Source organism: Hippopotamus amphibius, unplaced genomic scaffold, assembly GCF_030028045.1.
Source record: "Hippopotamus amphibius kiboko isolate mHipAmp2 unplaced genomic scaffold, mHipAmp2.hap2 H_1, whole genome shotgun sequence".
In the NCBI taxonomy this organism is placed as follows: Eukaryota; Metazoa; Chordata; class Mammalia; order Artiodactyla; family Hippopotamidae; genus Hippopotamus; species Hippopotamus amphibius.
In genome coordinates, this window is record NW_026648280.1 from 2,907,089 (window position 1) to 2,919,815 (window position 12,727).

Sequence of the window (12,727 nt, forward strand, 5' to 3'; positions counted from 1 at the left end):
GTGGCGCAGCAACGCGCGAATGGGCCCATCTGACTCCACGGCCAGTTTCCCCGGAACCGGAGACACCGCCGGGACCTCAGCGAAGGCGCAGCCGAGCGTCGGGACTTGCACCACTCGCGCCCCCTCTCAGGCCACTGAGGTACTCCATTGCCCGGCGCGGAGCGCTGGTGCCCTCTGCCTTCTGGGAAATGTAGTGTTTGTAGCTCGGCTGGGTCGGTCCGGTGGTGGGCCAAGGACTACATTTCCCAGACAGCCCCGTGGACAGGGCCGGGCTTGCGCACTTTCCACTTCCGGGTACCGGACGTCGCTAAAGTGTTGCAGAAGCATCCTGTTACCTCCCCCGCACCTCCGCGCGCTAGAGTGCAAGGTCGTAGGGAGGCGGGTGGTTGCTTGGAAAGCGAGGGAAGGGGAGGGGTGGGCACAAGGCACCGGAAGTAGTCCGTGGGGCGGTCGGAAGCTCCTGGTCCTTGGGCCCTAGAGTCTTTGTTCCTGTACGGTGTTGTCCGACACCGATTCGCGTGGCTCCGCGGGGCGGTGAGTCCGGGCAGCATAGGTATCAGAAAAGCCCGGGGTATGCTGTGCAGCTTGGCCAGAGGGCGGCAGGAGAAGGGAGGCGGAGGAGAACCACCCGGTTGCCGAGGACCGCAGCGAGTCCGCGGGAAGGGCTACGCGGGGACTGCTGGGACATGGAGTCTGGCGGGGCTAGGTCTGCCCCGGAAGTGATTTGGGCCGAGCTGGGCTCTCGCCACGCCTCCGGGGCTGTGCACGTGCAGCCGCGCCGGGCTCTTCCTCCCGCGGAATTCCTGGGCCTCCGTCCGCTCTTCTACCCAGCTTCCCCCTAAACTTCTCACTTCCCCTGGAAAACCTTCCTGGATTTCTGCAGCTCAGGCCACCTCTTTGCTCCCGCTGCGCCTGCTCGCGTCCCTCTGCAGAGTGAGAGTGCGGGCGGGGGGTTGGGGTGGGGGGGGGGGGGACACGCTCCCGGCACACGGGGATCAAAATCCAGATCTTTCCCTGGCCGAAGGCCCTTCGGGATCGCCCTGGCCACACGGCCTTTGCGTTTGCTGATTCCGCTGCGCAGACTGTCCTCCCCTCTAGCTGTTACCTCAGGGTATCTGGGAATGAGAGCCGGGGGTCGGGGGCTGTTGGATGATGGGGCGGCCTGGTTCAGGGGAGCCGTGACCAGCGCTTTAAAGACGTGCATCGGTGTTGAAAACGACCTGTGTTCTTTAAAAAAAAAAAGTTTATTTTCATTTTTGTCTGCATGGGATCTTAGTTGTGGCACGCAGGATCTTCGTTGGGGTGCGCGGGCTTCTCTCTAGTTGCTGGTCCTGTGCTCAGTAGTTGTGGCACGGGCTTAGTTGCCCCGAGGCATGTGGGATATTAGTTCCTGGACCAGGGACTGAACCCATGTCCCCTGCATTGAAAGGCGGGTTCTTAACCACTGCACCACCAGGGAAGTTCGGATCTGTGTTCTTTTCTGAAGTTCCGGTGGTAGCAAATGGCCATTGCAAAAAAAAATGCGGATGTTCTGCAGACATTACAAAGGAAAAAGCAGATGTTCTCTTCCAATTTCTTTCCCCAGAATTGTCAGCTGAGGGGTTTCTGGTTTTCAGTATCCTTTTATGAACACTTGTAGCAGTAACTCCTGTTTTTTGTTTTGAAGTTTTAGCATTAATGCAATCATGTCAAGTGAGGAGGGCTACAGCTTGTTTTCTTGTTTAGCATCGTAGAGTGGACGTCTCTTCCGGTCTGTTGTTGACCTTGACTAGTTGAGTTGGGCCGAGCCTCTCAGGCCCCTAGTTGTGCCACGAGGGGAGGAAGGCCTTCCAGTGTAGGGTCAGGTTTTGCCGTCCTTGTGTGGCTGCGCTGCAGCTGTCCCCAGCTGCCGTCTTGGCCTTTCACCCTGTCCCCCACATCACTCTGTTTAGTGCCCCACAGACTGCATCCTTCACTTGTGCAGAGCCCCCTTGGGCTTGGACCCTCCCTGGGCACTGAGCCTCTGCTGGTTCCTGCCAGCACCTCTGCTTGGCTGCTGATGGGGTTCTCTCCGTCACTGAGACACTGGACGTGTCCACGCCCCACCCTCAGTGAGCAGCCCTCTCACCTTGGCCCAGTCTGGCCTGAACTCCCGAAGGCTTACCTGCAGGAAGCTCTCCCTCACTGTCCTAATCAGCTTCCCAGTGTGAGGCATCCTCTTGAAGGCACAGATAGGGAGGTCGAGGCTGGAGGTGTCCCCTGCCAGGTTGCCAGCTGGCCAGGTTTCGGGACCATCTGCCCCACAGCAAGTGGCTTTGCAGGGTGTGGGTGGGTGGAGGGGTATGGGTGGTCCATGACCCTGATTGGGTGGGTGTGTGTCCCAGGAAGACGGTGTGTGTGGCCTGAGTGAAGGTGGAGAGGCCAGCTTCCCCAGGTCTTGCCATGGCAGCCGACCCAGCACCCATCGGTCAGGAAGAGCTCGTGATCATCAAGATGGAGGAGGATGAGACCGCACTGTGGGATCCTGAACCGTTCTTCAAACCTGAGCCCCAAACCCTGTTGCCTGGGCTTGGTGGGGACCCCCGGCAGCGCTTTCGCAGCTTCCGCTATGAGGAGGCGGCAGGGCCCCGCGAGGCGCTGGCCCGGCTCCGGGAGCTGTGCCGCCAGTGGCTGCGGCCCGAGGTGCACTCCAAGGAGCAGATGCTGGAGCTGCTGGTGCTGGAGCAGTTCCTGGGCGTGCTGCCGCCTGACACCCGGGTCTGGGTGGAGTCCCAGTGTCCCGAGAGTGGCGAGGAGGCTGTGGCACTCGTGGAGGACCTCGCTCAGATGTTGCAGGAGACTGGTGAGCTGTGGGGCACCGGGCTTGGGGGCAGGGAAAGTGCAGGGGGACACAGCCCGTGACGCCAGGTCCTGAGTGTCTGCCCGTTCTGCCCAGGCCCTCTGTGTCCTCATCTCTGGGGAAAAGACTCAGAAGCTGTGACGTGTTTGGAGACTTTCCTAGCCTTTGAGCTTCCCAGAGATGTGAGCCTGAGGTTGGCGTGGCATTTCCCCCTCTCAGGGTGCACCAGTCTTTATTTCTCTTCCCTTTCTCCTCCCTGGCGAATGCACTAAATGTGTGCCACGTGCCATGCTGGTCCTGTGGACCCAGCAGGAAAGGGAAGAGGCCAGGTCCTTGGCCTGTTGGAGTCGTCTCGTTTGAGAGCTGGGCAGTGAAACCTCCAGTCACAAGCAAGGTGCCCCTTTCTTTGGAAGGGGTGGAGGCAGGAGGAGGTGGACACAGAGGTTGGCTCGGCCAGGGGTGGGCTTGCAGTTCGTGCTATGTGACGTCTTCACCTTGGGCTGTGGATGCGCCTGTGTGCCTGTGAGGAGGTGACAGCCATGCAGCAGGCAGGGCAGATGGTTGGTTTTGGCCTCCGTTCACCTTGGCATTGGCGTTTTTTTACTCATTTACTCACACATATGTGTGTCGTTCCTTTTACCTGCTTGGCCCCTTGTATCAAGGGGTGGAAACCATAGCACTTAAACAAGCAAACAAAAACCCAAGTTTATTAAACTGTAACCCACGTATCGAAACATTGTACAGTTTGTGGGTTTTAGTATAGTCGCAGGTTTGTACAGCCGTCACCTGAGTTCGACACTGTAAGGTGATGATCTTCAGGGAAACGGGGCCCGTCCGCAGTCACTCCCCATCCTTCCCTCTGCTAGCGCCTTGGCAGCCATGAAGCTGCTCGGTGTCTCTGTGCACTTTCTCATTCTGGACGTTTTATTACACGGAGCCACATGCTATGGCTTTTTATGATGAGCTTCTCTAATTGTAACGTTTTCAGTGTTCACCCACAGTGCAGTGTGTCAGCACCTCAGGCGTTTCTATGCTTAGTCCTAGCCCGTTGTGTGGTTACACCACATGCTGTTTATTCATTTATCTGTTAATGGATATTTGGGTTGTGTGTACCTTTTGGCTGTTATGATTAATGCTGATGTGAACCTAATGTATACTTTATTTGTGCAGACAAGTGTTTTCATTTCTCTTGGTTATAAACTCAGGAGTGGAGTTGCTGGGCCACGTGGCAACTCTGGCCTCTTCAGGAACTGCTAACATGCGGCTTGTTTTAAGAGAGGGGATTTAACGTAGAGAGTGTAACCTAGGCGTTGAAGGAGTGAAAAAGTACAAAAAGCACTCTAAGGTGTCGTGGCAGTAGGAACTGCAGGGAACTGTGTCCATCCCTAGAGCTGTGGGAACAAAGGGGAGAGGTTGGAGTTACGATGGTTAGAGATGCAGAGGAGGGGCTGGATACTGCTGGCGGGGGCTTCCCAGGGGGACAGGGTGAAGCCTGTGCTGCACACGTTGGAAAAGTTGCAAACTGGATGCAGCTGCTGCTAAGGAAAACCTTGATAAGGTAGGACTGGTTTTCACCCAGGCATGACCGTGAGGTGCAGGTGAGACACCTTGGATGTGTGGGTCCGCAGTCCTGCTGGGGTGTTTGGTTGTCCTGCAGGGCTCTCCTCTGAGCCGTGGCCAGCGTTCGTCTCCTCAGGGGTCGGTTCCCTGGTGCTGGTTCCCTCCACTGAACGGAGGCTTCAGGGACGCACGCTACTAAAAGATTTTGCATCGTAACAGTGGATGTTGGAGCGGCAGCCTGCTGGCATGGGATGGACTCAGGCCTGGTGCTCCCGGGGACCCTGTGGGGCATGCGTGGTCACGTTCACTCGGGCCTGAAGCTGCATGGTTTCACGTTTGCATGAAAGCTCCTGCCCTTGCTCTGGGCCCTTACCTGCCCTCAGCCTGTTGTGGCCCCTTCGCTGCTCCCACACGGGAGAGGCTAGGGGGCTGGCCCTGGCCTTCTCTGGGTGGTCCTGGAGATGAACTGCGCTGATGCTGTAAGGGAAACCATGATGATGTCCCAAGTTCTTCCTTGGCTGTCAGCTCTGCTGTGTGTTTGGGGGTCCCCAAGACTGCCCTTAGGCTCAATGATTTGCTAGAAGGAGTTGCAGAATTCAACAAGGGTATTGCGCTCAGGGTTGTAGTTTATTACAGTAAAAGGATGCAGATTAAAGTCAGCCGTGGAAAAGGTGCCTAGTCTGGGAGATAGAGGCCGGAGATTCCGGGTGTCCTTTCCTGTGGGGCTCGTGTGGGTCGTGCAGTGATACACACAGGGTGCTCTCCACTGGGGGCCTCACCTGAGTGAGGTCTAGGGTTTCTGCTGAGGGTCAGGCACCGAGGTATGGACCATGACTGGCCTTAGGTACTCAGCCTGAACTCCCCCCAGAGGTCAGACCTGTACAGTGTGGCCCACGGTCACTACCCTGTGACATTGTTAGCGCGAACTCTCTGGTATGACTCAAGAACTTAGGTAAACAAAGATGTTCTTATCAGGCGGAATCTTCCAAGGGCTTAGAGGTCCCCTCCCAGGAGCAGGTCAAGGGCGAGACTTTTGTTTGGCGTGTGAAGCGTGTGGACCACTCAGTGCATTACGGACCACCCAGGTGCAGCCGAAGGAAGCTCCTAATGACCGTTTCCTTGGTGTTCCAGTGACTCGGGTCTCAGGGGCCTTGGGTGTGCTCTCGAGGTATGTACGTGTGTGTTGGTCAGAAAGGGCTGCCTGTCAGCCAGGGCAGGGTGTTCTGTGTGAATCAGAGGGCAGGCGACCTCCGTCCGGCCCAGAGCCCCAGGCCGGGGGGACGTGCTGACTTCCGGATTGATGGCTGGGCCTGGGTGCCTCCCCGCTCTGTTCCCCAGGGTGGGGCTGCGGACACTAACACTCCCCTTTCCCCTCAGCACTGGCCCAGGCCCCTCCCGAGGACCAGCGGTTTGGAGACCTGGCAGAGCCGGCCAAGCCCTTCGCTGATGGAGCTCAGGTGAGCTGCGAGTCCTCCAGAGTCAGAAGTGCCGCGTCCTGCTGAACCCCCCGCCCCCCCCGCCCCCCCCCCCCCGCCCCAGGCTGTCACACGCCGCAGCTGCCCAGCCCCCACTCCACTGCCCCTCTCCCTCAGGCTGGGCCCAGCACCTGCCCTGCTGCCTTGCTCAGCTCCTGGGTCTGAGGGTGGCGCCTCCCCAGGCTCACACCATTTGGGTACAGAGTACAGTAAGTCCCCTACACACAGACCTCCAAGTTGCAAACTTTCAAAGATGCGAACGTGCGTTCGCATGTCCAATCACGTAAGTTAGTTCACGTGTCTGGCGTACGTTGTCACGTGTGTGCATCCTCTACAGGTGGTTGTGCTTTTGTGTACTTTGCAGTGCTGTATAGAGTACAGTAGTACAGTATCTTTATTTCAAGCCCAGGATGTCCGGAAGCAAGCGTAAAAGCAGCGGTGATGTCGCTGGTACTGCTAAGAAGCGCCACGCGATAACGATGGAGACAAAAGTGAAAATAATTGAGAGAGTGGAGCGAGGCGAAAAGATGGTCGATGTTGCTCAGTCTTACAACCTGAATCGTTCAACCATCGGCTCGATTGTGAAGAACAAGGACAAGATCATGGAGCACGTGAAGTCTGCTATGCCGATGACCTCGACGATAATAACGAAGAAGCGTGGGAAGGTGATGGAGGAGATGGAGAAGCTTCTCAGCGTGTGGATGCAGGACCAGAGGCAGCGTCGCGTCCCGCTCAGCTTAATCCTGATCCAAGAGAAGGCTAAGAGCCTGTATGAAGACCTGAAAAAGAAGCATGGCGAAGAATCGGAGGGCAAGTCTTTTAATGCCAGCCGTAGCTGGGTTCATCGGTTCAAGGCTAGAGCCAAACTTCGTGCTGTGAAAGTAAGTGACAGGGCAGCGAGCGCAGATGCAGTAGCTGCCCGGGAGTTTCCTGAAACACTTAGAGAAATTATCGATGAAGGTGCATATTTACCAGAGCAGGTTTTTAATGTGGATGAGACAGGACTGTACTGGAAGAGGATGCCAGACCGAAGTTACATCAGTAAGGAGGAGAAGTTGACGCCAGGCTATAAAGCAGCAAAGGACAGGCTAACTCTGTTGTTTGGTGGCAATGCTTCCGGCGACATGAAGCTGAAGCCTCTCTTAGTTTATCACTCAGAGAACCCAAGAGCCCTTAAAAACATAGCCAAGGGCTCTCTTCCTGTTGTGTGGAAGAGTAACCCCAGAGCCTGGGTTACACAGGCCATTTTCCAGGACTGGTTTTTCCACCACTTTATCCCGGAGGTAGAGAAGTATTGCCTGGAGAAGGACATCCCATTCAACGTTCTTTTGCTGCTCGACAGCGCTCCGGGCCACCCCCCGTTCATGGACGACTTTCACCCCAGCGTGAAGGTCGTGCACCTGCCGCCGGATACCACGTCGCTCATCCAGCCCATGGACCAGGGAGTCATAGCGACTTTCAAGAAATATTACTTACGTCACACTTTTCGTCAGGCAGTGAAGGCAAGTGACGAGTCGGGAACAACCTTGCGACAGTTTTGGAAGGACTATGACATCTACAAGGCTATAAAAAACATTGACTTTGCTTGGCGTGAAGTTACAGCCGTCACCATGAATGGGGTTTGGAAGAACCTTTGCCCACAGTTTGTTCACGATTTTCGTGGATTAGAGAAGGTGGATGAGGAGTCCAAAGAGGTCTTCAGCAACTTAGTGACCCTCAGCGAGAAGCTGGAGCTGGATCTACAAGAGGACGACTTCATTGAACTCCTTGCTGTGCAACACGAGGAGCTGACTAATGAAGACCTGATGGAATTGGAGGCCCAGAGAAAGGATGAGGAGAGACAAAAGGAAGAAGAAGCAACTGAAGAACCGAAGAGGTTCACAACGCAGGAGATGGCAAGGGGCTTTTCTTTATTTGAGGCGGCGCTGTTAGTTTTTGAGGCACAGGACCCGAACGTAGAACGGTACACAAAGGTCGCGGCAGCCGTTCAGAATGCAATCCAGTGCTACCGTGTCATCTATGACGAGAAAAAAAGAGCTACTACCCAGACATCCCTGGATCGCTTTTTTGAGAGGGTAGATAGAATTAAATCCAGCAAGGGAGCAGAACCTGTGCCGTCCATGTCAGGCCTGAGTGAAATCGCAGCCGGCCCTCCGTCTCCTAGTGCTGACCATCCTTCATCTCTACCGTCTCCCACCTCCTCTTCCTCCTCCAGCCAGTAACTCTTCTTGCCTGTTCACTCAGTGCCAGCCCCTGTATGCCCGCTGTTGTACTGTACTACGGTACTTTCCAAGGTACTGTACTGTAAGATTAAAAATGTTTTCTTTATTTTTCGTGTCTGTTTTTTATGTATTATTTGTGTGAAAAGTATTATAAACCTATTACATTACAGTACTGTATAACCGATTGTGTTAGTTGGGTGCCTGGGCTAACTTTGTTGGACTTACGAACGTGTTCTTGAAACAGAACTTGTTCATACGTAGGGGACTTACTGTAGTTGTAGTTTCTGTTGCACAGGGATAGAAAGAAATACAGCAGTCATTATCTTTCCATTTTAAAGAAAATATAAAAATGTAATGAATGGAAAAAATGTATGTGCATTATAAAGTAATTCAAACCTTAACAAAAGCATATGAAGTTCAAGCCCCACATCTAGTCTGCCTCTCCGGAGATGGCCATTGTCACCCATTGTGCATCCTTCCTCCCTCACGTTCACAGGTGCAGTGCACACGTGGGTGTGTGTGTGAACATGGGCACATAGACATTTCCAAAGAGAGTCCCATTAACGCCCTGCACCCCACTGATTTCACTTCGTCTCATGTTGGGGTCCCCTCCAATGGCACAGGCAGCTCCAGCCTTTCTTTTTAGTGGCTCTCATGGAGTCATGTGCCCAGCGTCGCTAGGGCCTGTGGGTCGCTGTCCGTTTCTCATCCCAGAACACACATCCTCATCCTGGCCCCTGCCCCTCTGGCTCTTCTGCCCTGGGCCTGCCTGTCCTTTGGATGGCCTTGAGACACAGGGATGAAAGCTCATCTCTGTGTCACGGGGTGCCTGCATGTCTGTGATCCTGGTGGGTAACCCAGGGGCTTTCCCAGGAGGAGAGAGAGACTTGCTTACACCTGGGTAGGAGGGCAGACCAGCCAAGGAGCATGGCTGGGGTCTCCTGCCAGTTGAGGGGGGAGAGTGGACCTCGCCCTGGCCTTCCCCACCCTTGACTGCCATTCCTGGGTCTTCCTGAGACAGTGTAAGACCTGGGAACGCCTGCAGTGGCCCTGCCCGGATCTGCCCAAGTCAGGCTCAGCCAGTGTCCTGCCGGCAACTCTCAGAGAACAGCCAGCGCTGCTTTACTGTCAAACCCCTGTCACCAGTCAGGAGTGCAGGGCGGGGCTCTGAAGATGCTCTCCTGGAAGAAACAAGGCGCTCAGCCCGCACCACTGTGGAAGGACCTGGGAAGTGGGTCTCCTTGACCGCCTCCAGGCCCCAGGCGGGAGGCCGACTTGTGCCTCACCTGGTTCTCCAGTAGCCCATCTGGGTAGCTTTACCCTGCACAAGTATTTCAAAAACGGACTTCCCTGGTGGTCCAGTGTTTAGGACTCTGCTCTTCCATGGCAGGGGGCGCGGGTTGGATCCCTGGTTGGGGAGCTAAGATCCCACATGCCGCGCGGTGTGCCACACAAACACGTCAACACACAGAAACAGTAAAAACCTTGAGTCCTGACACCCTTAACGACATTGCTCAAGGTCTGCAAGCGCAGGGCCATGAACTGTGTTGGCTGTAACTGGACAGCTTGCTCCCCTCCTTTCCTCGGCTGCCGCCAAGCTCGGGAGCTGAGGTTCATATGCTGTAGCCGCCTGTTCCTGGGCCAGCTGTGAGGTGCTGGTTAATTTCTGGGTTTTATATTTGGTCTGACATCAGTTTGTGGTGTATCATGCCACCCTGGATGCTTCAGGAAGCCAGCGGTAGGTGACTTGGGATGGTGGTGTCAGTGGGGCCATCCTCGGAAAGTGGTAGTCGGTTTTTAGAGGCTTGCTGCAGTCCTGAGGGTGAAGTTTATTTAGTCGATGGGGCCAGAATTCAGCGGGTAGGACGGGAGCTCTGGCCGGATGTGGCCCCTAATCGCCTACCTGAGGAAAGAGACTAGTCAGTGATCTCTAAGGGTTTTACCCAGGTCTCAAAGCACTTCCTACCTGTAAACGTTGTCTCCCCACTTTACAGCGGGTCAGGGCTGGGGCGGTAGCGGCCCTGAAGTCAGCGGGCGCAGGGCGGGAACGTAAGTGTTCTCTTGTGGTGTCCGGAGAGAGTGATGCGGACCCGAGGCTCCCCCTGAAGAGGCCCCCGGTTGTGGGCCAGCGAGGAAGTGCCAAGCGGGACCGTAAGGCCATCAACCTGCAGATGAAACTGGAGGTGCTGCGGCGCTTCGAAGCTGGAGAGAAGCTCAGCCGGATCGGGAGGGCGCTGGGGCTCTCCACCTCCACTGTGGCCACCATACGTGATAACAAGGACAAGATCCGCGCGAGCTCCCAGGCGGCCACCCCGCGCGCGGCGGCCACGCTGACGCGCAGCCGCAGCCTGGTGATGGAGAACATGGAGCGGCTGCTGGGCCTGTGGATCGAGGACCAGCACCGGCGCCACGTGCCGGTCAGCGTGGTGCTCGTGCAGGAGAAGGCCCGCAGCCTGTTTGAGGAGCTCAAGCGGGCGCAGGGCGAGGGTGCCAAGGCGGAGACCTTTGGGGCCAGCCGCGGCTGGTTCGCGCGCTTCAAGGCGCGGCACGGGCTGCTCGGCCTGGGCGCCGCTGGCGAGGCGGTGCGCGCGGACGCGGGGCCTGCGCGCCGGTACCCGGCGCTGCTGCGGCGGGTGATCCAGGAGGGCGGCTACACGGCCCGGCAGGTGTTCAAGGTGGACGAGACCCGGCTCTTCTGGAGGCGGCTGCCGGGCAGCACGGCCCCTTCCCCGGGGGAGAAGCCCGGCCCCGGGCTCCCAGCCGCCCGAGATCTCCTGACCCTGCTGCTCGGCAGCAACGCCGCCGGCGACTTCAAGCTGAAGCCGCTGCTGGTGTACCCCTCGGAGAGCCCGCGCGCCCTCGGGGGCTTCTCCAAGCCCAACCTGCCTGTGCTGTGGCGCTCGCACAGGAAGGCCCGGGTCACTGTGAGCCTCTTCCAGGAGTGGTTCGTGCACTTCTTCTGCCCCGCCGTGGAGAGGTACTGCGCCGGGCACGGGCTCCCGTATAAAGCTCTGCTTGTCCTGGACCGCGCTCCCGGCCGCCCCGGCAATCTGGACGACCTCTCCGACCACGTGCGCGTGGAGTACCTGCCCAAGGACACCACGACCCTCATCCAGCCCATGACCCAGGACGTGGTCGCCACGTTCAAGGCCTGCTACCTGCGGAGGGTCTTCTGCCTCTTGGCGGCGAGGGCGGGAGGCGCAGGCGAGCAGTCAGCGGCCCTGGACTTCTGGCGGGACTACAGCATCCTGGACGCCGTGTACAACATCTCCGAGTCCTGGGAGGAGGTCCCGTCCGCGACATTGAACGGGGGCTGGAGGAAGCTGTGGCCTGAGTGCCTCCAGCATGATGCCTGCGGCCCGCACGTGGAGAGCCTCCCACAGATCCGGCGGGAAGTCGTGTCGCTGGCGCACCGCCTGGGTTTCAGGGAGGTGGCAGAGGTGGATGTGGTGGAGCTGCTGCAGAGCCAGGGCGCAGACCTGTCCAACGAGGAGCTGGTGGGGCTGGAGCAGCAGCGGGCAGCCGGGGCGGAGGGCGAGGACAGCTCGACGGTCTACCGCCAGCTCACCGCCAGGCACCTGGCCGAGGCCTTAGCACATTTCGATGCTGGCCTGCAGATCGTCAGGGACAACGACCCCAACTTGGAGCGCAGCCTCCGCGTCTGCCGGGGCGTGAACAGCGTGATCAGCTGCTATCGGGAGCTCTTCAAGGAGAAGAGAGGCCCCAGCTAGTGTGTGCTGGAGGGGAGGGAGTGTTGGGAGTTCTGAGGCCTCTGGCTGTTGGGGAGAGGGGGTCCTCCCTCCCCATCTTTCCCATGGACGTGACACTGGTCTGCATGTTTCCATTTCATTATATTAATCCCTGAAATTTTTTTTGTCAGCAAATAATTTATTATCTCAAGTGAACTTCTCAAATACATGGTTTCAGAAGCCTCGATGCATTCTCAGGTGACTTTATTGCATCCTGGGCCCTTCAGAGCAGCGCATCCTCGGTTTCCTAGTGGAAGCCCATGAGGAGGCCAGCATCCCTGGGCAGCACCCTTGGCACGGTGTTCCTGCCACCTTGCTCACTGCACTGAGCTCCCCCTGGATTCTGAGGTGAGGCTCACGGAGCAGAGAGGGGTTCTGCTTGTTTTCTGGCCTGCTGATCCTTCAGCTGGGCTTCAGGACCTGCAGGCGCCAAAGGCTGACCCCAGACAAGCACCCAAAGAGACTCAGGGATCCAGAGAGTGGGCCTGGATGGGAAGAGTGTCCGACCACACACCACCCATCTATGTTCCCCCCGGACACTGGATGCCTCTTGTCACCTTGTTCTGTCCTCTGAAATGACGCTGTGCCCCTGCTGCTGGGGTGGGCGTGGGGGACGACAGCCTGTTGTGGGGAGCTGGTGAGGCAGCACGCCAGCAGGCCCCCTGCCTCCAGTGCGGGCGTCCTCATGGCTGCAGGCACCCCTCAGGCCTGCTGCTAATCTCCCTCTCTTCTTGTCTCTCTCCTCCCGGGCTCCCTCTCTCCACCGGTTTCCATTTGACTCCTGCCATGCCCCTTTGACTCTTCTTCCCGTGGACACGGGCTCATTCCAGGCAGTGGTGGCATTTGGAGACAAGGCCCCGGATGCCATGTGGGAAGACTGGGAGGCACCCGATGCCCCACAGA

At 57.4% G+C, this 12,727-nt stretch overlaps 2 protein-coding genes across 6 annotated transcripts; both read left to right on the forward strand.

Annotated features, from left to right (window-relative positions):
• LOC130842888 (tigger transposable element-derived protein 1-like) lies at nucleotides 1-8,153 on the forward strand. Of its 5 annotated transcripts, none has more exons than XM_057719429.1 (4): nucleotides 22-139; nucleotides 2,364-2,821; nucleotides 5,756-5,835; nucleotides 6,243-8,153. In XM_057719429.1, the coding sequence occupies exons 2-4, from the start codon at nucleotides 2,422-2,424 to the stop codon at nucleotides 8,073-8,075; spliced, it is 2,313 nt and encodes a 770-aa protein (XP_057575412.1). In that variant the 5' UTR covers nucleotides 22-139; nucleotides 2,364-2,421; the 3' UTR covers nucleotides 8,076-8,153. The 5 variants fall into 5 exon arrangements, with proteins under 5 accessions (XP_057575414.1, XP_057575412.1, XP_057575411.1 ...); XM_057719428.1 differs by lacking the exon at nucleotides 22-139 and adding an exon at nucleotides 186-534; XM_057719427.1 differs by lacking the exon at nucleotides 22-139 and adding an exon at nucleotides 186-933 and having other exon boundaries at nucleotides 6,243-8,152.
• Nucleotides 8,154-9,827: 1,674 nt separating this feature from the next.
• LOC130843057 (tigger transposable element-derived protein 1-like) lies at nucleotides 9,828-11,806 on the forward strand. The gene is made up of 2 exons (XM_057719717.1): nucleotides 9,828-9,935; nucleotides 10,070-11,806. The coding sequence occupies exons 1-2, from the start codon at nucleotides 9,828-9,830 to the stop codon at nucleotides 11,804-11,806; spliced, it is 1,845 nt and encodes a 614-aa protein (XP_057575700.1).
• The last annotated feature ends 921 nt before the right edge of the window (nucleotides 11,807-12,727 follow it).